This window comes from Aphis gossypii, chromosome 1 (genome assembly GCF_020184175.1).
Source record: "Aphis gossypii isolate Hap1 chromosome 1, ASM2018417v2, whole genome shotgun sequence".
NCBI lineage: Eukaryota > Metazoa > Arthropoda > Insecta > Hemiptera > Aphididae > Aphis > Aphis gossypii.
The window spans coordinates 57,126,992-57,153,158 of record NC_065530.1 but is presented as its reverse complement, the minus strand read 5'-3'; the positions used below and the strand labels follow the sequence as shown (position 1 = coordinate 57,153,158).

Here is a 26,167-nt window from a genome sequence, read left to right as displayed (position 1 = left end):
TTCGAGACGATTGTATAATATAAGGTGAAATACAAGTGAAATATTGTGTATGTTTATAAGTCCGATTTGTTACAATAATATTGTTGAATACAATAGGTAAATGTTGAATCATGGATAAGACATTCGGTTTTTTTACTTATTCCTAATAACATACGCGCATCGGATCGATAATTGTTTATTTTCAAATTAAACACGACCGCAATCGAATAAATTAAAAGTAAGTGTACAAAAACATTGAGTTAAAAAAAGCTACATTGAAAATTATTTTTTAACCATTCCCCTAACTTCATTCTTGGTTTTTTTTTCTTGTTTGTTTTAATCCTATAGGGATTCAAAATGTATGTTCATTACTCAACTCTGTTGACAAAATAATTCGTTAATATTTTTAAACCCACCACCCATCCGAAATGCGAATGGTTCAATATTTTACCCTCTGCCGAAATAATAGGCAAAAAATAATAAATTTATTTATACTGGGAACCGATATTGATATTTTTTTCTGGTTAAATGATAAATGAAAAATAATTACTTTAATAGCTTATCTCAATCATTTTGAAACGAAAGGTTTTATAAAATATAATACAAAGTTTCTTTCCTTTTTTTGAAAAACTAAATCTTTCCTTCTAAATTTCATTCTCTCGGTACGGCATTTAATTTTCACTTGAGTCACATAATATATACCATAAAAACGTTATATAGAGAGTACCCTTAGGGTGAGTACATATTGTGCAAAACTTCTACCTATTTTATCTCGATTCCATTTCGCACCGCTTTGTTGTTTTTATTTCATAAAATCACATCATTTCCGCTCAAACAAAAACATTTCCGCCAAAAATACTCTTATAATGATTTTTTTATTAACTGTTTGACGTTTTACAGATTAAATATTTATTATACAAATTTAAAATAACTTAGAAGTTCATTTGCAAAAAAAAAATTAGGTCTGACTATTTCACGTACATATCATTATTCAAAATTTAATACTTCTTATTCAACGTTCGGTTCATAAACATAAAGATCAAATATATTCAAATCTATGATTGCATAATGTATTCTTTTAAATCATTTGAAAAATGCACCTTCAAACTAACACTTTAGTTTTCATGTATGTTATTTAAATTCATGTTCTAAACTCAATTTTAATATTCTTTGTTGTGCATATGCTAGTTATTTTTAACAAAAATAACTATGTATATATATTAATATTTATACTTGAAAATGGTTTGTGACAGATTTTAAAATTTAACTTTAACCAACTAAAATTGTTTCTATAACTTTATGTTTTCTAAGTCTTTCTTAAATCTCTAGGTTATAACTAATGACGTTAAATTATTACAATACATAAAACATTTACACACCAAGTTCGTATGACGAAAGTTGTCTAATATTTTTTTTTACCATTGATTACATTAATGTATGTATTAATATGCAACAGAGGTTTTATACACACGAATCACTCACCATCACAAAAATAAGCACCCATTTCCTAAACCAAATTAGTTACTTAGATAGCTATATACGCAAAATAGGTCCAAACCTATGTAAAAATAAGTCCTGAACCAGGTCTATAGTAAACAAGCTGGCAAATCTTCTTTATGAGCCACTTTTCCGAAATAGTCATATTATATTATAGGTATCTTAATTATAATATTTTTCGATGTCTAACAATATATATATACATATATTAAATATATTTAGAGTTAATCACCATCTAAAGTTAGCAAATCAATCTTCTGTGACTCTTGTGGACACACCCTGCAATGAAAACACTTAAATAAACCTTGGCGATTGGTCAAAATCAGACACAACTTACCGAAATAAATGGCATGTCCAAATGTAATATCGATCAGTATTTAGTTGAACTAAAATGCGGTAGCGTAGTTCTATGGTTGAATATATAATATGAAGATACGATGTTTCTCGGTTCTTGTCCAGTCATCCAACATTCTTTCCATATTGTATTTCTTTAAAAATGATTAGATATTGATTATTATTAAGATTAATTGTAAAATATCTACATTTTAAACTTAACTTATTCATAGCATTATTTAATAAGAACAATTTATTTATTTTTTTGATAATTTATACCTATTAATAAGTACCTATTTAGGATTACTAGTTAGGTCAACCATCAACTGATGCGCATTGTTAAATAAGTATATCTCTTTTATACATAATATTATTACATAATGGCTATCATTGTTTTTAATTTATATTATTATTTCATTAAGAAAAATACTTATTTATATTACACAATTACAAATGAAAACGTGTAAGTCCGTATATAAAAGTAAATGATTTTATACGCATCAGATAAATTGGTTTATTTTCAGTTTATAGTTAATATTTATAAGACAAAAACATTTTTAACAATTCATATTTAATTGCATAATAATACAGTAAAACAATATGTTTACTAGAAAGCAGAAACTTTTTTTAAATATTTCCAAAATATATTTTACTATAACAATTTAATTGATATTTATTCTGTGTAATATCTCATTTTAAATTATTAATTTAATAAAATCAAAAAATTTTCTGAAAATATATACTTTTTAATAAAATCAAATTCAAATTTTTAATATTTTTACATTTAAGATTTAAACCAATCTACGTAATTATACATTTACATCTATCATAAAATCTGATTATAATGTTATATTCTTAAAAATAATGATTTTAATAATTAGTTATTTTCCGACCTTTTACAATAGTATTTCAAAATGTTCGAATTCTATACTTGTTAACTAACTTAATTAAGTATCCTCTGTATTGTATTATCAATTTGTAAATGGAGTTTCATACAGAAAACTCTACAATCTTTAGATCTTTTTTAATCAAAAAAAAAAAAAAAATGAGATAAACAGATAAAATAAAAAGTATAGATTCTATAAAAAAAAAAAGTAATCAATTGTCAATTTCCACTCTATCATGTCTTTAGACGGCATAGTATAATCAATTTACCAATGTTGTTCGTTAAATTTTGAACTTTTAGTTAACCATCTTATAAAACAAATTTCCATTAGACTATTTTGTAATAGAGAATAAATCAAATTAACACTATTTTCAAGCTTGGAGATTATCCGGCCGATGCTATAGTTAATATAAACCAACATCAGCACTATTGTTAATTAGTAATTTATTGGAAACATAATATATCAGATAATTGTTCGATCGATTTTCGATATTAAGCTTTGCCCTTTACCTCTTGAAGATTGCTATCAAATGGATGTTAATGAAAAAAAAAAACAAAATTGTTATATAATTAAAACACAATTTTGTATCTGCTAATACCTTAAGAGTAAAAATTAAATTAAATATAATTACACAGAAATAGTAGAAATATGTATTTTATATATTATGTTTAATGATGATGTAGATTCCATTTTTTGAATTAGATGATACATTAAAATATATATATATATATTTTTTTTTTTATTATTTAAAAAAATCAATTTACCTGAAATTTGAATAAATTTAATTTTTGAAAAATTTCCCAATCTATCTAACAAATAATAATTATAGTAATAAAAATAATTATCTAACCTAACCTAACCTAATCTAGTACCTACGGGTGATTTAATTTGCATAGATAAACTTGATTTCATATCTATATATCTATATTTACTTAATAGGTATATATATATTCTATAGATACACATTTTAGGTATACTTTTACTAGGTACCTATACTAATTAATTTTGAAATATTGAATTTGTTTTGTCTAGATTCACCAAATATATAATTATTTTTTTCTTAATTATTTTATGAAAATTTAGCTTCATCGCTACTCTTAGAATCTAAATTCTAAATAAACAAAAATTAAGTATAAATAATTTACTATTATGAAACGAATTTACTATTTATTTTTACTTTTCAAAAACAAAATACACAAGTTAAACGTTTATATTAAAATAATATTTAGTTTTTATTTTATTTCATCTGAATTAATTAAATAGTTTTGCATAACGAAAGTTTAGTATTACAAACAAATATATCAAAAATAAATAAATAATTATTTTTATTTAAACAGAATGCTTATGTTTTGTTATATGTCAATATATATATGGATTGAAACTAAATTATTTTGATCTGTGTGCTTTTATTGGACAATATTATATAAAGTCTACAATGGAGGGTTGCGGATTTTCGTTATTTGTATTACTTTAATTTGAACTCACTGTAGTAGCAAACGAATAAAAAATTAAAGTCGTTAACCCCAATCGAACCGTGTAAAAATAAGACGTGTTCGATTACACTTTGAAAAAAAATCACCTAAATCGTATATAATTGCGTAAATAAGATCAAAATTATATAAATTCTTATAAATAGTAGGTAATCATAATAATTATTATTATAACTGATATAATAAATACTTTTCATAACTTAAATAGATATTTTCTCGGAATCAATTGACAATAATAGTATATTAGTGTATATTATCAAAATATAATATTTGAACTAATCAATATCGTAAAATCGCAATAGCATGACTAAGTATGTACTTACGCAGCTGGGGTGGGTGTAGCTGAATTTTATCGATACTCTAATTAGATGGTAGTTATTACAAAATAAACTCTATGGTTTCGTGTATTACTCTACATCAATATTATAACTTATGTAAGTGACTTTAAATATTTAAATGACGTTAAAACGTCATATTATTATTTATGCACAAGTGGCCAATTAACGCGTATCTATTTTGAGACTACTGTAGACGGATATTTTTATACCCTTTTGATATTAATATCATTAAATATATTATATATTTATATAACATACTGATGTAGGTACGTATTTTTTCGTATAAAACTCATAATTCTTACTATTGTTAGTAGAATTGATCCATGTTGTATGATATAATAAATTTACATTTTAAAATAATTGTATTTACTTTAATACGTCAATATGTGTAAAATATATACCTACCGTAATATTATGTTGGTTCATAAGATTTAATATAGGGCTTCTATGTTCACACACGCTATTTTTACAGAAAAAATAACAACTTTTTGATACTCATGGTACTATTTGTATTTTATACTTTTTAGTATGTTGATCTAGTTGCAATCTGATCTATATACAGACTGCCCAACACTCCAACTATAATAAAGTAGCTTTCAAAGCATAATATTATATATTACTCATCTACCACATTCGTTAAAATTAACCTAACCTAACGAATGTTAATTCTGAATAATTTAAAATTGTCTATCCCTTACAATTTACCAACAACTGAAGTTAGATTTAAAATTTCACGACGGCGTCGTTACAAATCTATTAACTAGAGAGTTTTTGTACTATTATGGACTATACAGATCTATATGTGCAACCAAATCTGAAATCAAATGCTTAAAACGGCACCAACCGCTAAAAAACTATTTTGATATATTTATTGAAATATACATGTTATTATGTTCTGTATTCAAAAAATATTTTAAGTCACCTATACTAGTTTTATCTATAACATATTAGTTAAGGCTAATATAACGAATGGTAGGTATAGTTAATAATCATCTGTTCCACGACAATATAGATTAAGATTTACGATTTACACCCTATTAGTGCAATCTCAGTCAGTTTTTGAGGATATATTAAAACAATAAATTCTTAATATATTTTAATTTTTCAATAATATTTTACTATAAAAATAACTATGCGTGGTTACATGCTTATAGGGAGAATTATTCGACATCATTATCGTTGCGCCGTACGATATTAGATGAATATGAAAAAATAAAATATGCATCAAACATTTTATGAAGTTAATCATTTCAAGAATTATGTGGTTTAAATCGGATCTCAAACTTATATTACGGGTAAATTCAAGGTGATGATCTTACGTATGGAAGTTAAATCATAATTTCTAATATCTATCACACAAATTCGTAGTTCACTTAGGTAGTAGATAAAAATTAGTTGAAACAATAACCGTCTTAATATTATGACTAAATCGCTAGTTTTGTATCTGAACTCAAAAACGTGCTTGAAGATCTAACGTCAACGCAATAAATTACACTGCATTCAGCGAGCTGAATGCCTTGTTTTCTTGATATCTATGTATCAAAATGACAGAATTTCATCGGTTTAGACTTTAGTGATTTAAAAACCTTTTACCCGAAATGACAATAAACCGTCGTTATTGGATGATCATCCCCAAAACAATAACGCTCGTACTAAACTCCGCCGATACCTCGTCCCCCGCTACTGTAGAACCATCTCAACCTAGAGCCGAGAATAATTTACTGTCTAATACTTGTCGTCTTACTCTCGACTATAATGCATGTCTCGTTAACCCTGCTTGGTTTACGAGTCGTTATTAAAATTGTAACGCGGTCGCAGAACCGTTATTAAGCTCTATTCCACCAATATCAATACAAGCCTTCTCACATGATTTGCGTGTGCCTATACTATCCATTCGACTCGACGACGGCTAAATAAAGATACGTTTTTTTCATCACAATGTATTTATAATATGTTATATAATGTCCATACACTTTACCTCGACATGTACAAGGTACAACATGTATATAGATAACGCGATACATAGGACATAAATGAGTTGGGGAAGGGGCAGAAAATCATACTCTCTAGCACCCGGGAAGGGTTGACGGAGCGAAGCACACCGCACGTGTGCACGCGGGGTAGACCGCCGCCGCCGCCCCCGCAATAGTATCAGGAGAAGAGGGGTTGGCCGCCGATCGATAAAAACGTAATGCGCATGTTTTAACGCACAACAGGAGGAAACGCGTACCATATCAGTGCCGTATAATGTAACGTATAGTAAATTGCATTCTTCATTCAGACCGTCCGGTGTTTGAACCGTCATCGCCGTCATCTCGTCCGGGCGACAGCAAATCGAGACGAACGAAATATTCCTTATCAAAACACATTTGGAAGACGGGCGATGTGATGAATGGTTTGCTCAACACGTTGAAGAATATTGCCAGTCTCAGTGAGTACCTCTATAGTCTATACATAAACACATATGCATATAATAATACACACACAAAACACGGCTATATCGTTACAATATATATTATTACCTAGGTACCTATATAATATGTTAGGCGTTCGCGTTGTAATAATAATTTTAAAAATTATTTTATTCGATCGTCAGACACAATGAAATGTATATAAATATTATATATTTATGTGCTATATGAACGATCATAATATAGTATACACCGCGTTGTTAGTATAGACAGTAGTCCGTATGATATGTTCTGTGTTATTGTAATTAAATTGATGTAGATACAACGTTAAAATAACATTTTAAGTACCTTTAAGGTACAAACATTGTGTCCGTGCATTGTTATTGTAAGCGGTTATAATAATATATAGTTATATGTGATAACATGTAATAATAACGTTACGGCTATATAATAATTGTTTATGAAGAATCTTTTTGTTTTTCCATCGAGCACACATAATTTCAAATTATACTATATATAATATAGGTATACTTCGTGCATTACGGGTGATAAGTACGGTTTTAGGTTTTTGTTGACACTTTTTACTACTCTTCCCGCACCTTTATCGTGATAAACAAACACTTTTAATGATAACACAACAAATACGTCATAAATATAATATAATATTTTATATTTATGTATATTATGACAATATAGACAATTATTTGCAGATACCTGCGGAACAGTATTTTGTTATCGTAATAATGTAATATAAAATTTCGATTCCATCACGTTCTTTTTATAATCGAATTAAGTTTGGTCAATATTTCTCGGTCGCAATAAATGTTAAGTATTTAAAAAGCGCAATAAGTACATATATTATTTTTTTGAGTTCGATTCGATCGGTGGAAAACCCCCATTATAATTAGTTTTGAATAAAAAAAATTGCGGAGTTTTCATTTCAATATATTTTTTCTTTGAAACAAAAAGGTGAGAATATTATTAGCACAAAAAAGTAGACAAAAAATACCTCCTTAATCATTTGCAGAAGGTAAACCTACGTGACTTGAATCCCGCGTTAACTATCTTATTACGCGGGACGCCTTCAAAGGGATTCGAATATAATAAAATAATGAATAATATTATTTTTGAGATAATAAAAATAAAATACCCAAATTCAAACTGGACATTTTATAAAACGATCAATAAGCAATAACATTGTTATTATGGTGTAGATACGATACGAAGGGTACGTATAGTTATTATGGTCGATAATATACACGATTTTAATTTAATTTTTAGCGTACTTTTTTCTTAGGAAAAAAGCAATTTATTAAAACAAACAAAAAAAATTATTTTTTTAAGACAAACACATATACAAATATATTTAATATGTAATACTTATTTATGAATTTTATGTATACAGAGTGGCCCATTGTATTTTTCTCGTACATAAACGTCCAACCAAGACATAAATATTATTTCACCACTCCACTCTATACGGCTTCTGACTAAACTTTAAAACTGATATTACTATTTGTTTATTTTTCACTTTTTTCTATTTATTCAAATATACTTAATGGAAATAAGGATAATATTATACGTTTTGAATACATACATTAATTGTCTCTATAAAAAAATCAACCAACGTAAATTCCGAAGAATCGAGTAAACGGAAATTCGGTTTAAATTATTGTCGTAAACGTGGACACATGCGGCGCCTAGACACTCTGTATAATTTATGTTTTTAACTTATTTATCAAAGAAAGTTTTCTTATAATATACGCTGTGATATTTTATATAATGTGGTATGTACTGGTGCTCATAAAAGTATGATGAATAACGACTATATTTTGTTGTTAAAAATTGCGGCTTCTCTAACAACGTACATAATATAATATATATATATATATGCTGTACATTTATACACGCCCATATAATTTACTACTCGTATATAACAATATAATATAACATGCCAAGCTCCAGTCGAAAGATAGTCGCGCGGGATAATGATGTGCCAGTGATAATATAATACTAGCCGACAATCATTATTCACAGGATGCCGTACATCATCGTAATGAATTAGGTACTCGGTTCAAGTTAAAATATGCGTTTCCCAAAGTCTTCGACTTTGTCGCACGATGGTCGTAGGTACTTATGGCTGTGCATAGTATGTACAGCACATAATTGAACGGGTGTGTATATTATATAATAATATCATGTATACGATATAAATTAGTCGGTTTATTTTATAATGTTATAACTCACGTGATTTTATTTCGCTGTGTCAGTGGATAGCATTTAACAGATATATTTTAACCGACTGTTACGCTTAAATAATATTTGTTAAAATTTAATATGATAATCATGTAGTCTTTCCTCTGTAGTTCCGGATCACAGGCGCAAATCGCCAAAAGCATCGAGGGTGCTGAAGAATCAAAAATATTGTAGGTAAAACTGCAGACCCGGCCATATGTGACCCTCACACACTACTACCTATATACTGGTGGTCGTTTAGTAAAACGGCCACCACTACCACCTCCGTTAAATATGTTATCTAATTATGAATTTATATCAATAATTATAATATTTTGCAAAATAATTAATTTTTAATCAAAAATAAATAGGTAATTATTTAATTAATAGTGTTGGGAATTATTACATTATAATATAGATTTAAATTTAATGTACACTTATTTTCCGTATATTTATTTAAAATATCTTTAAATAAAAATTATATTTCTATTAGTCAAGTTTAATCGATAAAATAATTAATAATCTATCTTGAAAAATCTGTTGTGTTTAACAAATATAAGTTCCAACACAAGACCTAGCACATTAAAAACATACATTTATAAGTTCCTACATAGTGAAAAAAATATTATATATGTTTCTACATACATGTTATAGCTTGTACTAATGATGCAAACTCACATAATTATCTTGAAAAATTTTAAATAAAAATGTATGATCTTAACAATATAAAAAGTTAGTATACTTAAAATAAATGATTACTGATTAGATAATTAATAAAAAATATATTTTATATATCATATATCATGTACTAAAATTTGGTTAGCTGATGCAAATATTTTAAAAAATTAAAAAAAGCATCTTAATATGTTACATTTATCATTCTTAACATACTAACCAACATACGTATTTTTTTACCATGTATAGACTTACTCATTATCTCACTTGTAAGTATTAACCTGTATGTAATTCTTTAACTATTACTTTCGTGTAGAAAGTTAGGCTATTTTCCATTACCTATTGTAAGAGTTCAAAATGATAATCATTCCATAGAGAAAAACTACTTTCATACAAAGTAAACGAATTTATAAAGCCAGTGCAACTTTAAATAACTTAATAAACTAAAACTATATTATTTAACAAAAAAAACAATTTTAACTGTTTTTAGCAATACCTTCACTATGAATGATAAATGTACTAATTACGTTTATGGGGTTCATTGTACTAACTCTAATATTCAGCAATTTTAGCACCCTTGAGGTTTGCACCTATGTTCCGAGGGTTCAAAGGAATCAATCTGATAACGTTAGTAATTTTTTTCCAAAAATGAAAAAAATTTATATTGTAATATTACATTTTGAACTATATAATATATTATATTATATTAATACACGGCGACGTCATTTAATGTGGCCCATGAATAGACACCACATCTTTATTTCAAATCGTATGCATGTCAGCGTGGCATCTTTCATTCAATGTAGCATTTCACTATATAATATGTTAAACGAATGTGTGTATATTTTTTTCCTGAGAAACATTTAACATCCACGGGGAGACATGATCGCTTTTTTTCATTCTAGAAAATCATTTGGTCAAGTGCAAACCAGCATAGAATTGAGATAAAAAAAATCACGAGACGATATTTTATTTTCCTTTTTTTTATATGGTTGTGGGTAGTAAGTTTTATAAAATTAAAGAATTGACAGAAAAGTTACATAAATCAAGAGTAAACGTCAAAATACAACTCATTTCAATGAGAGAAAAACAAATTGTTTACTAACGTCAAATGTTCTTAAGAATAATTTCCAAATCCGATCAATGAAAGTCAACGACAAAAACTTGTTTATTCGAAATAAAACCGTAAACAAAAATGACACTTTGATAATCAAACAATTCACCGGAGTCGACAAAGAGAGATGTGTCAATAGATTTAAAAATAAATATAAACCTAAAACCTCCAATATTTCAATGTTATGTTACTCTATACTATAGGATTTTTTCCTTTGTACTAAAATGTATAAAGCATAATATTGTAATCTAACATACATTATATATTTTAAAATTGTCTACATGAAATCCAAATTAGATAGAAAATTTATCCGTCATATTATAATAAATTATCACTATAATCAAAATTAATGTTTGCTGTAATTCTATGACTTTACCAAGCACATCGTACATTATACTCATATTATTTTTCGTTATTGTAATTTAATTATTGTCGACGTTGAATGCAACTTAAATGAAGTTGCGATTACTTTATTATGCATCCACAAACTATACTAAAGTAATACTCGTAATATAAGAGAACCCCTATTTTCAAAATTTTATTTGGGTTTCTAATTTAATTTTAACTATTTGTATACTATATATAGCATAATTTTAATCAAAAACTACATTAATTTAAAAAAATTTAAATCAAATAAACATCTACATAAAAAAACTACAGTTCCTAAATGATATTTAATTAGATATGATTATTAATTTTTCAACATATTAGTCATAACTTTAAATTCAATACTTTAATAATTAATTGAAATGGATAAGAAAATGTCAAATACTTAAAAATGTATACCAATCCTAAAAATACAATATGTTAAAAACACCCATTCCTACAACAAATATATTAAACCGTATACATTAAAAAAAATATATAGATTTTTACTACTTCTGACCTATATTTTACGGTAAAAATTATGAATAGATTTTCCTCAAAAAAAAAAAAAAAAAAAGATTGTTATTTATCGAATTACTAGAAGAGTAGGTATCGAATATGATTCATTCTAATCTTAATCAATATAATAAACATAAGTTAAAATAAATTAAAGTTTTTATGAAAATTTTAAAAATAGAAATATCGTCAGAAATAATCTCATTAATTTTATTTATATAAAAAACATTTAGTCGTATGTATGATGTTTCTAATTTCTTAGAATTAGGTTTATTATTTTTTTGTACCTTAGTATTACTTTTTCTTCAACTTATAAATGGTTATTTTTGTAATCAACTTTAAACACACTTGCAGAATACCCTTGACAATTTGAAAACTCGATTTATTTAATTTAAAATCAAATTAGTTTAAGTCATCCAAAAATAACGAAATATCAAGATAATATAATATTATATAGTATTATAATGTGAAGCAGTTTTTACCTAACTATTAAATCATATACTGGTATTTAAATAATTATCTTTTATTTTGGAATATTTTACATAGGTATGTAAAACTTGACATAAATCATAAAGAAATTAATACCCTATATTTTATTTGTACATGAGAATTAAAAAAATTAAAAATACATTTACATATTTTCTAAATGATGAAAAAATATACAGTGATATTTAATAATTAATTACGTAAAAATAATGTATAATATTTTATTTACCAATAATTTTTTTAGAGATTTTATTTCAATACTCGTAAGTTGTAAGTTTGAATCGAGAATTCTAGAAGACTAAAAATGAAGTGGTAAAAATAAATATACTTCTTAGAAATAACAGAAAAGTCAATTCACAACATTTTTTTTAGTCAAATAAAATGTACTTAGAATTTTATCTAAAAAAAATATTTTATTACAATATAATAGGGTCAATACAGGTTACCTCTGCACGCTCCGCTTGACAACCACAATAGATTTTTTAACAGCTTTAAAATTGTTCATCTAAAATGCTTTTTTATACATTTATACATTATCATATATAAGTACTAGGTATGTTATGTTTTGATTTACCTGTTAATAAAAATCACTGAATAATATTTCATTTTTCTATTTAGTATACAAAAATTTTAACCTAACTGTAAAAATAATTTAAAATATAAAATATGACACAAAGCTAAAAAAACATTTATTTGAATAACGAAGATGTCGATTATTGCTCGAAGGAACATTTTTTTCTCGGCTGTGAATTATAGTAATTTATTATACAAAAACTCAAACGTCGTATTTATCAGTGTTTTCCAGAACACACGTATTTTAATTTTACCGAAGTTACATGTTTTTGATACATACAATATACATATTGCTTATCATTTATCATTCATTTTTTACATAGTTATATTAATAATATTGTAAGATATAAATAGACAAAAACGTAGAATTTATTAAAATACTAATACAAACAACAATAGGTCAATAATATTATACTTATTGAATTTTCAAATTTGTATTCAATTGTCCAATTTGTACGATAAACGAAATGGTAAGTACTAAGTAACCCAATCTTGGTTATTCCATTAATAATTGTTTTTGTATTACCTATGTGCACAAACAAGTTGAATATTTATTTTTATTTAATGAAGATTAAATCAGTACTTTTAGATAATTTCATCGAATTTCCAAAAAAATCGACCACGGTTAATCAGCATCTATGTTAAATTTAAACAATTTATGGTGACATACATTTATAGTGTATTTTTCTTTTATGTATAGTAAATCCCAAACCTAAATAATATCAACAAAACCCTTATTCAGTGGCGCAGAAGTATAAAAATATATTTAGAGTAAAAATAAAATTCCAACTATACAAATATTATCAAATAATAAGTTTATTCTCGTTTTTTTTCTGAAAAACTTCATAATTTTAATTCTGTTTTTACACAACTTAATTGCGACACCACCCGCTTAAAATGTATGTCAATTATTGCACCAAGTAAATAAAATACTACTTCGACGCTATTGAGTCCACATTATATATTATTATAGAATACTGTTTATTTATTTATAACGACAGACACATTTCAATGATTAATATGATTGGAAAAATACATCTATAGGTGAAGACACCAAAATGAGATTCAACATGAAACCTGGGCCCGGTGATAGCGACTTTGAACAGTGGCAGAGCGCTATGAAAATGGTTGCGAGGCTTCCAGACGGCGTTCCGCATGAATTCCGAAACACGGTACGTATCTATTTATTCATAAATTATGATTATCTACAACTTTCGTGCCCGTTCAATCTCGTTCACCACCATTCACCACCCGTAACCACTTGACTCGCCCAAAAATGTACTCTCCTCAATAAAATGATTTATTATCGCGTGTCGCGCTTGGTATAATACGAAATAAATATAAAATAATATTGGTTCGTACCGATCTATAATATTATCGCACGCGGACACGCGGTCCGTTTTACGTTGCACAGTTATGGTTGACCCTGGCGGAAAAATACTTGTCGTCCAGGAACGTAGAGTGGCCGAAGGTGGAACGGTTTTGTTTCAACGACACGACCAACCCAGATGACGAAGAATTAGGTGTACAGATCGTGAAGGACTTGCACCGGACTGGTTGTAGTCTATTCTGTGGTTCATCCGGACTAGAAAACCAAGCGCTACTGAAACGAGTGCTCTTGGGGTTCGCTCGATGGAACAAGGCAGTAGGTTACTGTCAGGGGTTCAACATGTTGGCGGCTCTCATACTGCAAGTGATGGAAAAAAATGAATCCGACGCCCTAAAGGTTGGTTCGTCGCACTGTGTCGACGAAATCTTAGTGACTCAAAATTGGTTTATTTTTTTTCGTCTAGGTAATGATATACTTGATCGAAGGCGTACTTCCCGAAGGTTACTTTGCCAACAATCTAAGGGGACTGTCCGTGGATATGGCTGTATTTAGAGACTTGCTGAGAGTCAGACTGCAAAATCTATCGAGACATTTAGACCGATTACAGACTGAATCAAAAGACTCCGGTAAGATAAATCGTTTTTGTCATATTTTATTTTCATTATGAATAAATCATATATACCAATACTATTAAATAGGAACCAGTTATGAACCACCCCTGACGAACGTATTCACAATGCAGTGGTTTCTCACACTGTTTTGCAATTGTCTTCCTCAGCGTACGGTGCTTCGAGTCTGGGATTTAATATTCCTTGAAGGAAGCACAGTGCTTTTGAAAACCGCCCTAGCTATCTGGGATGCTTTGTCCGAGTAAGTATATAATATTATATTAAGTATATTAAGTCTAACACTCTGTTGGCACTAAGGCTATATATTGTTATAAAGTTTTCGATAGGTAATTACAATTTAAGACGTTTATACATACTTTTGATATGAAATAAATACATAATATATGTATATATTATGTTATTATTATTATACAACAAGCATCTTTGGTTCGTGTATGACAACCATATAAAATGTATTAAAGTTTAAACTATGATGATAGAGTAAAGCCAATTATCAACTTCTTTAATTATTTTTGCATACCTTTCAAATAACGAACAAAGTACAAGTCAATACATTTAAAAATAAGATGTTATATTATAAACAACACAAGTAGGTATTAAAATATTCTGAATATTACATGATTAAACAAAATATTTAAATTTTCCCACGTTGTATCTTTCACTGGAAATAACTTTTAATTACGTTTAGCATTTATAGTTAAATGCTTATCAAAATAAACAAAAAATATTTATTTTTACGACAAATATAATTTTAAATGTCACTTTATTAGCATAAGTTATTACGAAACTTTATTTTTGTGGTAATTTTTACGAAGGACAAAATTAAAAATTATTATTTTCATTTGCATAATAAATAATAATAAATGCACACCATAATGTATACATCTGAAATATCCTCGGCGTAAAATAAATTTAACGTATATAACTGCAGAACATTTAAAACAGACAAGTTAGTTAAAATTTAGTTTGAGCTAATTTTTTTTTGCGAGAATTAAAAGTTAGAAACACTTTACAGAATTGAACAAAAACTAATTAAACTAATTTCAACTCATATCATAAGTTAACCGATCGTGCGTATTTCCTAACTATGGTTATATTCACAATTTCACAATTTCAACGTTGATATACTTACAGTACGTTACTTCTTAATGCCAATCCATTTATACTATTGAAAATTTAATTTTAAACGTAAGTATCCATATAATGCAATTGCGCAGGTTTCTTCTAGGTTATTGCATAATAATATAATTACAACGTTGTCGCGAAAATGAGAGTTTGAAATGTTTGAATATAGTTTTATAAAAAGTTTTTTTTTTTTTTTTGTACTGACGTTAAATAAAACTATTCCATTTAGTCGGATAATGACGGTGACAAGTGCAGACGAATTTTATAGTATTATGGCTGTCCTCACCAGAGAAATGCTTGAGTTCGGTTTAATGGACGCCAACAATTTAATCAACGTGAGTATTTTCGTCAACGAATTTACATGTCCCAGCCCCGCCGTAGTTATTATAATAATAATATCTACTACTAAAATAATTTTCGCACACGTGTTATTTATCATTATGATGTTACGTATAAACTTTAAACATATTCATATTGTCATTCATAGACAATTAGTACAATGAACGAATTAGTCGAAGTCAAAGAACTCCGAGAAAGATATATGTACAATATAAATCCATGGGTCAGTCACGTTGCGAAACGAGGACTGCGATTGTTTTACACCGAGTCTGACATCGAGGAGACAGATAGCGATGAAGACCTCGATGGTAAATCGTCGACTGCGAAAAACGACAGAAAGGACGACTTCAAAATAAAACGTGAGATAACAATACTATATAGTTGCATTCTCTCGACAATAACATAAATTCGTACGTACAATATTTTAATAAGCACATACTTTATATTCATATAGACAACAAATCCAGTAGAAGCAATAGGCAGCCGACTCCTAGTTTAGAATCCGAAAGAGAAAAAGTGGCGTTAGACATATCGTCATTAAAAAAACAATACAGCAAACTCAAAGAAAGGCAGAAACAGGTCCAAGTCATTTTAACAGGTAAAATACATGATAAAATAAGTATGCTTAATGTCTTTTGGATATGAAATTGTTGCCTAATATCCGAACAACACAATCGAAAAGCCAAATAAAATCAATTGACACTCAAATGCGAATAACTGTTTATAACAAAACTATATTCTTACAGCTGCATGCAATGGACAAAACTTTATAGGGACCTCCAACTCTTCGGCGATGAATCATTTGCTGTTCGGTAAAACGGCTCTGAGATGCACATCGATCGGACCCATACCTGGATCTATACCATTAAAATATATACAAGATGTCAAAAAACCGGAACCCAAAACAGGTACATTATAACACATTATAATATTACATATTAAACAATATACTCCATGAATATTGTAGGTACTGCATATTACGTACAACTTCCGGTTTCCATTCACAACAAGATGGTACCTTTACACTTTCCTGTAGTCAATTATTTAACATGTTGTGTTAAAACTTAAAATCCCAATATTTTAATTTACCAAATGCTATTTTTATCTTTTTTATGTACTATGTTATTATGAATTACAATTAAAAAATATTCAAATTGTTATTGTGCGATTAAAGTAATCAAATTGTTATCAACCATACTACTTATAAAATATTTATAAAAAATGAAAGATTACATTAGCTAATCTCTAAGTTTTAAAACTTTCATTTTTTATATATTTATCTATAATATAATCAAATAAAATAACATAACAAATAATGAACCACACGATAGACTGAAAGGCACCTTAAACAAATATATAGATTGAACCGAATGTAGTATGCAGAGTAGCACATGTAAAATAATTAAAATAGTGTTAATTTACTTAGGTAGGTACTTAATGGTGTGACCCGCATAATTGTATGTGTTTTTTTTTGTTATTTCAGAACCACATGTCCTAGAGAAACGAACCGTATCGTCGTCGTCATCTTCGTCAACGTCCACCGAACTCTGCGACGATCCTGCGTCCGATTGCTGTAGCGAAAGGTCGGTCGATGACGATGTATGCAACGAAGAAGGAGATGGAAATGCTAAACTGGTCGTTGACGTTGTGGTAGAATGTCGTACACCTGATGTCAAAACTAGTGACGATGATATCAGTGATGTGAGTCTAGCTGAAATGTTGAGAGCCAATTCGGAAGTATTAAAACGGATGTGCAGAGGGAAAGCGGCAATAGAAGATCCAGAATCAGACTTAGAAGAACGATTACCAGACTTGATAAACAACATCGGTATGCTTGGTGAATCTTTAACCACCTTTGAAACTTCGACCGAAAACGAATCTATAACTGCTGTCGATAGTTCTACCGATGAATTCCGAGATTTGCTAACGGACGAACCACAATCTGCAACTGAAACTTCCATCAACGATGATTCTCTACACGTTTTTATGGACGAGTCATTGTCTTCCACCGAAAAGGTTGATCGAATAATTCCACCACAGCAACCAAAAGAAAGCCAAAATAACTTTGAAGATTCCACTACGGCGGAACCGAAACCATTTGCTCCGTTCCCTTCAAAAGTCAGGCAGCCCAAACGGCTCGGCATCGAATTGGGTCTATACTCGGACGGCTCGAATTAATTTCTTCCTTTTTTCTATGATTTATTATAGAATTTTTAATATAAAAAACAACAATCATTATTAAGTATTTTTTTATATGAAATAATTGTTTTTTTAATAATATTTTAAATATTACTATTATTTATTATTATCATCACCTCTTTCGAGTAGATCGCATTATTTTTGTAAGTGGCGATTGATGATCGATCTTTTTGAAAACGTCTTTGGACATTTTACCACACATGTGATATTTTGTAAAAAAAAAAACCAAATGCGAATGTTGCTTTTCGTATGTATATTGTATTATATATATATACTTAATACTTATATATATAATACAGTTAATCATAAGAATATCAATATATATTTGAACAGATGAGTATTAGTATGACGTATTATAATAGGTATACTATAATTTAATTAACTTTAAAATATGTCGCCAATTGCAGTCATCCTTGACACTTTCCAGTGATTGGACTTCATTATTTTTGTGTTCTGAAGTATTTTTATTATAAACCTATAATATTATTATATATTATACATATTATACGAATATTCAAGTTATATTTATTTTTGTGAATTGATAATGAATGACATAATAATATGATACGTACGTTTTGCTCATTCTGTGTAAAATGCATACATAACTATATAATATAATGTTAATATTAAATACTTATTCGTTATGCAAATAAAAATTTTAATAAATAATTGATTAACTATAATAATATGATAAATATTATTCAACAATGTATGTAATAAACTTATTATGATCATCATCTTATTAGTTAGTTTTATTTTACATCAAATCATTCCTATCAATATTTTGATCGATTGCAATACATTATTTAAATTATGAACACTATTTCTAAAATCAACACTGCAAAATTATTATATTTTATAAAAAAAAAAAAAATTATCACCACACACCATAGAGTAACAATTTATTTTAAACAAAACGCAACTTATTTTTCAATATTTTTTATACTCGTAGTATAATGATGTAATTTTAACATAATCAATATAATAATATAAAAACTTACTATTGTATCAGTTTAAAAAATATAATTTAGATATACTATTTATATTTTAATCTCATTGATTCATACAAAAAACTGAAACGTGTACAATGTTCCGTGAATTGATAACACGGAGAAAAATATTATGTGTAAATAGTCGGTGTTTACATAATATAAGAATGGAAAGTAATATAGATGATGATTGATTAGGCATTAGTTCGACTTTGAATATACGACTTCAATCTATATCAACAGGCATTTTAGACTAGAGTGAACTACTGAACTTAGAATTAATAATAAAATATAATATGTAGTATGAATATCAGAATACATATAATTAACTAGTGTAATAAAATGCATAGTTATAATTATTCTACAGTATAGGTATTATAAATCCAAAGATATTGAAAAAATCGAATCATACTGTCATTTTTAAATCATATTTAATATTATAATAGTTTATTAAATATTATATTGAATATATGTTATAATCTATGATAGTATGGGTAGCAAATATTTAACTACCTAACTTTCCAATTATTATGATGTGTTATTCAGCTGTTATAGTCATGTATAAAATAATCACAATAATTAACACAACTATTCTAATTATTGATCACTTATATTTTATTCAACAACATTTAATATGGTTTAATCGTATTCTCAGTACTTTTACAACAACAAAAAAGAAACTAAACTTATTACAGTATAACTAGGTAATAATATATCCATATTATTATTAAAAAATATAATTTTCACGATATGAATTATTTCATATAGTCGATTGTTCACATCGAAACATTATAACAGATTTTATTTTTTAGAAGCATATTTTAAATAAGTTCAATCTAAAATAATTCGTAGTAAACGAGATTTTCTAAAAAAAAGAATAATCAAGAACCACATTTCAAAGAATAAGAAAAGTTTTTATTCATTTCATAAAAACTACGCCCCCTTCACTCAAGTCTACATGTCTTTTTGCTTTCTTATAAGTCTTCAAAATATACTTATTGAATAATAATGTATACAGAGATTGTAAATATTCATTTTTAATAAAAAAAAAAAAAAATACTTACCTACCTATGAACCGTAATAGTAAAAATAATCAAATGTTATTTATTTCAAACGAATTTGGAAAGTTTTAAATGATGATATCTCGACAACTAGATAATATTTTAATGATGGATTTTTGTTTGAACGATATTTTTATTCATTCTATTGTTTATATAATAATTATTTTTAAAACTAATCTGTTAGACACACAAGTCATAGTAAAATAATATAAGGATTTTCACTTTTAAACTTTGAAGTATGATGCAAGTTCAATCAACATTTCATAAAGCAGAACGTTCGTGTTATATTTAAATTTTACTTGACAAAATTAAATATTAAAATGTCCCAATAACTATTAATGTTTTGAATATATAGGTATCCATATAAAATAATGATTACTGTAAAAAATAATATATTATAGGTAAGTACTCAAAAACATTTTAATATTTTATTGAATCGAATTATTTTTTATTATTTTAGTAACTTTTATAATTTCTACTTCAATAAACTAATAGTTAAAAGTTTTAATAATCTTAAGTTTATCATTAATTATTGATATGATAATATTATATAGTATAAATTTCACAGCCAAAAAATTGGATAGAAAAAAATTTTCTCTGTCTATACTATATTTAATTAAATAATAATTGCAATAGTTTATATTATCTCTGGAACTATCTCATTGGAATATAAAAAATAATAAAACAACAATTTAAAACACAGTAACACAGTACCTACTCATACCCCACATACTATACATCTATATTTTTTTTTTATTATTAAAACAAGAAGAAAAGTGGGTTTATTACAGTAACTATCTATTTGATTAGCTTAACATATTTAATGGTACACATAATTGTATACAGTACAAAATGCTGTATTATATAAGGTACATCAACACGCTCACCCCAATTTTTCAATTAAAGTACATATTAATTCAAATTCTAATTTTTGGAATAAATTTAAAAATTATATTTTTTAATATTTATATTTATATTCTATGTATACTATTTAGGTATATACTGTCTAGAGAGTATTTATAGCTTCTTTTTTTCAATCAAAATCTTTTCTTTTTAAAATAAAATTGGTATTTGTTAAGCACACGATAATTGTAAAAATATTAACGCATCTAAATCAAAATAAAAAGATTATTTCTCGTATAAAAAAAAATGTATTTATATTGTTACAAGACAGTTATTAAATGACATAAAAAAAAAACTAAGCATAAGAAAATATTATGTTCTTTGAGTAAAAATACTTAAAAATTACAAAAATAAGAAGAATAATAAATTCATTATAAAAAGAAAAAATGGAAAGAAGGAAGAAACTACTCATAATAGGTTGTTATTAAAATAATCCATAAATAAAAGTTAATATTTTTAGTTTTTTTTTTTTTGAGTGTAAAAGGGAGTTATAATAAATAATGAGTACTTATATAAAGAAAAACAACTAACACTAAAAAAAACTAATATATTGTATTATTTAGTATGTTGCAAAATCGTAAGCAAATATTTTTAACATGATGATTTATTTTTTTAGAGTACTATAGGTTATCAATGTCAAAAGTTAAAATACTATATCTTCTTAAATTTGTATAAGCATGCAATCATTAGTGTCCGAGGGCAATTTGTTATTTTTGATTTTTCTGTTTAGACTTATTTCAAAAAGTAAGTAAAAATAAACTCTGTACCTATTTACAAAAATTTTAATTTTGTTTTAAATTTTACACCATACTGTTATGAAGACTAAAACAAGTGAAAAATATACCATATTCCATATAAGACTATAGACTATATTATATTATTAAAAGAAAAAAATGTATAGACAACGCAAAATGAATCAAAACGTAATATTCAACTTTATTTTACCAGTATTAATGTACCTATGACTGCACTGTAAAACATAATAAGTACAATGTAAAATTGCGTAAATTAAATAAACTTAAGTAATAAAGAAAACCATTATTTTTTTAATTGCATAATTGAAAAATTTTGGTAACATAAATAAATGTGAGGGTCAACACATATTTGATACTGCCCCAGGGACTCCAATTTATAATTACACTTCTGCACCGGAATAATACATCATAATTGATTGGATCAAAAATTAAGATACCTACAATAAGAAGGGAACTAAGGAAATTCAAAGCAGATGCAATATCACGCAATTCAACACCAGCTGGTTAAAATTATTGCTAGTAAATAATTGGATAACAATATAATAGTTTATAGTATGCATATCATATTATTAGAATAAAATACTCAATTGTATAGTGATGTTATTACAAACCGTGATCTGTTGACTGTTTAACGTTTTAACGTTATTATTTCAGATGAGTCATTCAAAATTTGAAACTAATGTATGGAATATATGCTAATTAAAACAACTCGGGTAAATAAGATAAAAAAATGATTTAAAAAATCTGAAAATATTATATAACATTTAAAAACAATTTTAATTATTATAGTATTAATGATCAGTAATATGCGAAATAAAATGTTTACTTACATAATAATACAGAATTGGATACTATTCTTAACACTTAATTATTAGATATTTGCTTAGAGTTTACGTTTTAGACTCTTCTAATAAAAAAAGGTGACGAAAAGACTAAGCAAAGTGCTATTATAATATTATTAAATCACAATTTTATGTAAATATAATAATATACTGCAGTATGTAGAAGTATAATAATGATGACATAAATATGAAAAGAAATATTTGATGAAATAGGTGTTATCTAACATTTTATCTATTGTGCACAGTCTTGACTATATTGATCATAATATTAGTCGTTAAAGCAAGGAAATTAGTACACTCTAAATCATTTAAATAGTATACATTAATATCTTGAAAAAAAAAACTAATTTCAAAAATGTCTGTCCTGGTTGAAATTGTTAAATATATTATAATAAATAAATTATTACCTACTCTTTGTCGTCAAATTATTTTCTTATTCGATTATTACGATCAAAATATTATACAAAATATTTAGTTAAATATAATCTATATCTATGTGTGTCACAGAACACCAAGGTTTTCTCTAAAAAAAAAATGGATTTTTATTCATAGCGTAATTAAACACATTTGCTAACATACAATAATTAACGATAAATCATTAGACAAAAGATATTAAATAAAAACATTATTCAATTTCAAGTTTTTGAGTGTACATTGAATGATTTGAATATAGTTTTTGAAAATATCGGTAAGAGTGGATTTAGGTTTCGTTTATAACAGAAAAATTAACTTCTTAAACGTCCCACCTAGTTACGCTTCTGAACTAATGGCGATGAAAAACTGGAGCTGGTGAATATTAATTGAGTTATTAATTATTATCAATTCCTCAGGTAATGTATTTAGACACGAGTACACGACCTATTTAAGGCAGCAGCTGCAACACCTGCAGTGATCTAATCACCGCGTGAAATGAACGATCAACGACGCATGTCCCGGAGCACGTGTACGGCAGCGTGTAACGTTCGGCTACGTTCTCTCAACCGACTATAAAAACAAACACGAGCTGATGAAAAGTTCACCCCAATGATTATACCAGTCTTGATGTTTGGTATCCTGTAACTTTAAACTTTAAGGCGTAGACTAGACGAGATACTTTTACTAGCGATGTAACGTAAATTTAACGAGCGTTTCTTTCTAACACAACTGCAATAAAGTTTCATTTTTTATTTTACTTATTTATCTATTTCCCATTCAAAATAGCTACGATCTTTTCGTTTCTTTAAACATCCTTTAGATAAATAATCAAATATATATATATATATATAAAAGATTTTGACCTAACTATTAGGTAAAAAAAAAAATTGTCTTTAACTTGACTTATAAGTTGTATTATTAATTCAAACAAAATAAAAATGCTTGATCATATGAGATAAGATTATGTATCTGTACCTATGGTCTATTCATTTCATATTCATAGATTAAAATGGGGAAATTTAAAAGGACTCTGTCTTCTTACATCTAAGAATACTTAAATCTGTCCCTTTAACATATTTTAATAATAGTACGCTAAAAGCAAAGAGATATGCCTCAATTAAGAATTAAAATATTTTATTTTGTTAAAATAATTTTTATTTCTAAATGCTATCATTTTAATTTAATTAAGTTATTTTATTAAATATTTTTCAGTTTTATATAAATATTAGGTAATATAAATACTTATATTTATTTAACATCTCACTATTCCATATATTATATTATAATATTTACTTGTTATTAAATTGTATTACATTTATAGTTGTTAAGATAACTAATATATATGTGCAATATGCAAGAATCCTAAAGAAAATACAATTTACGAGTATTTTATTAATATTGTATTATTTTATAAACATACTTAATTACTTATAAATTATAATTAATGATTAAACATTTAATTATAATCCATACACAAATTAAACTCAAGAAAAGTGGTACTAAATTGAGTTAAAAGTTTTTTTTTTAATAAAAATGAGAAATTCATGTGAATAAAATACATAATATGAGCTACTAAAACATGTTTGAAGTACTAATTAACATTAGAATCCTCACTCCGCCAATGGTTGCGTCAACGTAGTTAAATTAAAACGTTCAAGTAATAATTGTTATTAAATTTTACATGAAATAATGCTCAGAACCCTTTGCCACTTTGAGTCACTCTAAGCCCTGTCTATAATTAAAAATTATATATATGTATATCGAAATATAATCTAATAACACTATATTATGTACCACTATTATTATAATTCATAGATCACCGTGAATGCTTTTCCCACTCCAAAAACGTATCTGAGCAGTGATAATTAGGAGTTGTCGGTCGCCCGACATTCTCACATTAAATAATAGTTATGATAGCAGTGTGATTGCGACGCACGTTTCTATGGTATGTGTGCGTGTGTGGGTGCGTGTGTGTGTATAATAACAAGTATTAACTCCTCTACCCTCGCGAAAAATATAGCTTGAACAAATTGACGATTAATATGGATCCTTGGTTCGCATCCAGACTGAACCCAGAGATGGATTCGGATTATGAAAGGTATGATGACGAGACCTATATAATAATAAATAAATTATATAATAGAAAATTGGGCAATTTATTAATGTATACAATAACCAAAATATTATGTAGGAACGCTAACCCTAACCTAGGCATTGAAAAATATGGAGTTAGGTATATATATTATTTTATAATGGGCGATTGTTTTATTGTTGAACAGTGAACACTCATTATTTTTAAGTCTATTACTGTTTTTAAAAATATGTGACTTGTATAATTTAAAGTCAAAACAAAAAAAATATATATTATTTATCATTATATTTTTATTTTTAAGTTTTTTACTTTTTTGAATTATTTTGAATTTCATATTCTGAACTAAAAGTATTTTGATAGATAATAATCGAAATTTGGACGAATAGTTGATAATGAGTGATAATAATATTTATAGTTTTGGTGTTCTAACTATCTAAGTAGTAGACAAATATTTTTACATGATATTCTCGTACCACTCCACTCCATTAACCAAAATTTAATTAACTTAGAACACATAAACTACTAAGCCAAATTTCAATTTGTATGTATTTAAATACTACAAAAAATATTTTACTAGAGAATATGAAAC

At 26.7% G+C, this 26,167-nt stretch overlaps 2 protein-coding genes across 5 annotated transcripts in view; both read left to right on the top strand.

Moving 5' to 3' along the window:
- LOC114119611 (TBC1 domain family member 30-like) overlaps positions 1-19,046 on the top strand; it is a 38,056-nt gene extending 19,010 nt beyond the window's left edge. For 2 of the 3 annotated variants that reach the window (XM_050204847.1, XM_027981221.2), the window contains exons 4-13: positions 6,806-6,955; positions 13,945-14,072; positions 14,315-14,626; positions 14,694-14,856; positions 14,929-15,100; positions 16,214-16,319; positions 16,472-16,682; positions 16,778-16,921; positions 17,070-17,231; positions 17,807-19,046. In XM_050204847.1, coding sequence (XP_050060804.1) covers positions 6,806-6,955; positions 13,945-14,072; positions 14,315-14,626; positions 14,694-14,856; positions 14,929-15,100; positions 16,214-16,319; positions 16,472-16,682; positions 16,778-16,921; positions 17,070-17,231; positions 17,807-18,501 — 2,243 coding nt within the window. In that variant the 3' untranslated portion in view covers positions 18,502-19,046. The remainder of the gene's footprint in view (positions 1-6,805; positions 6,956-13,944; positions 14,073-14,314; positions 14,627-14,693; positions 14,857-14,928; positions 15,101-16,213; positions 16,320-16,471; positions 16,683-16,777; positions 16,922-17,069; positions 17,232-17,806) is intronic. The other variant, XM_027981222.2, reaches the window with a different exon arrangement.
- A 6,347-nt stretch (positions 19,047-25,393) lies between these two features.
- LOC114119594 (uncharacterized) overlaps positions 25,394-26,167 on the top strand; it is a 29,591-nt gene continuing 28,817 nt past the window's right edge. Inside the window, exon 1 of one of the 2 annotated variants that reach the window (XM_027981190.2) lies at positions 25,394-25,584. In XM_027981190.2, coding sequence (XP_027836991.2) covers positions 25,529-25,584 — 56 coding nt within the window. In that variant the 5' untranslated portion in view covers positions 25,394-25,528. The remainder of the gene's footprint in view (positions 25,585-26,167) is intronic. The other variant, XM_027981192.2, reaches the window with a different exon arrangement.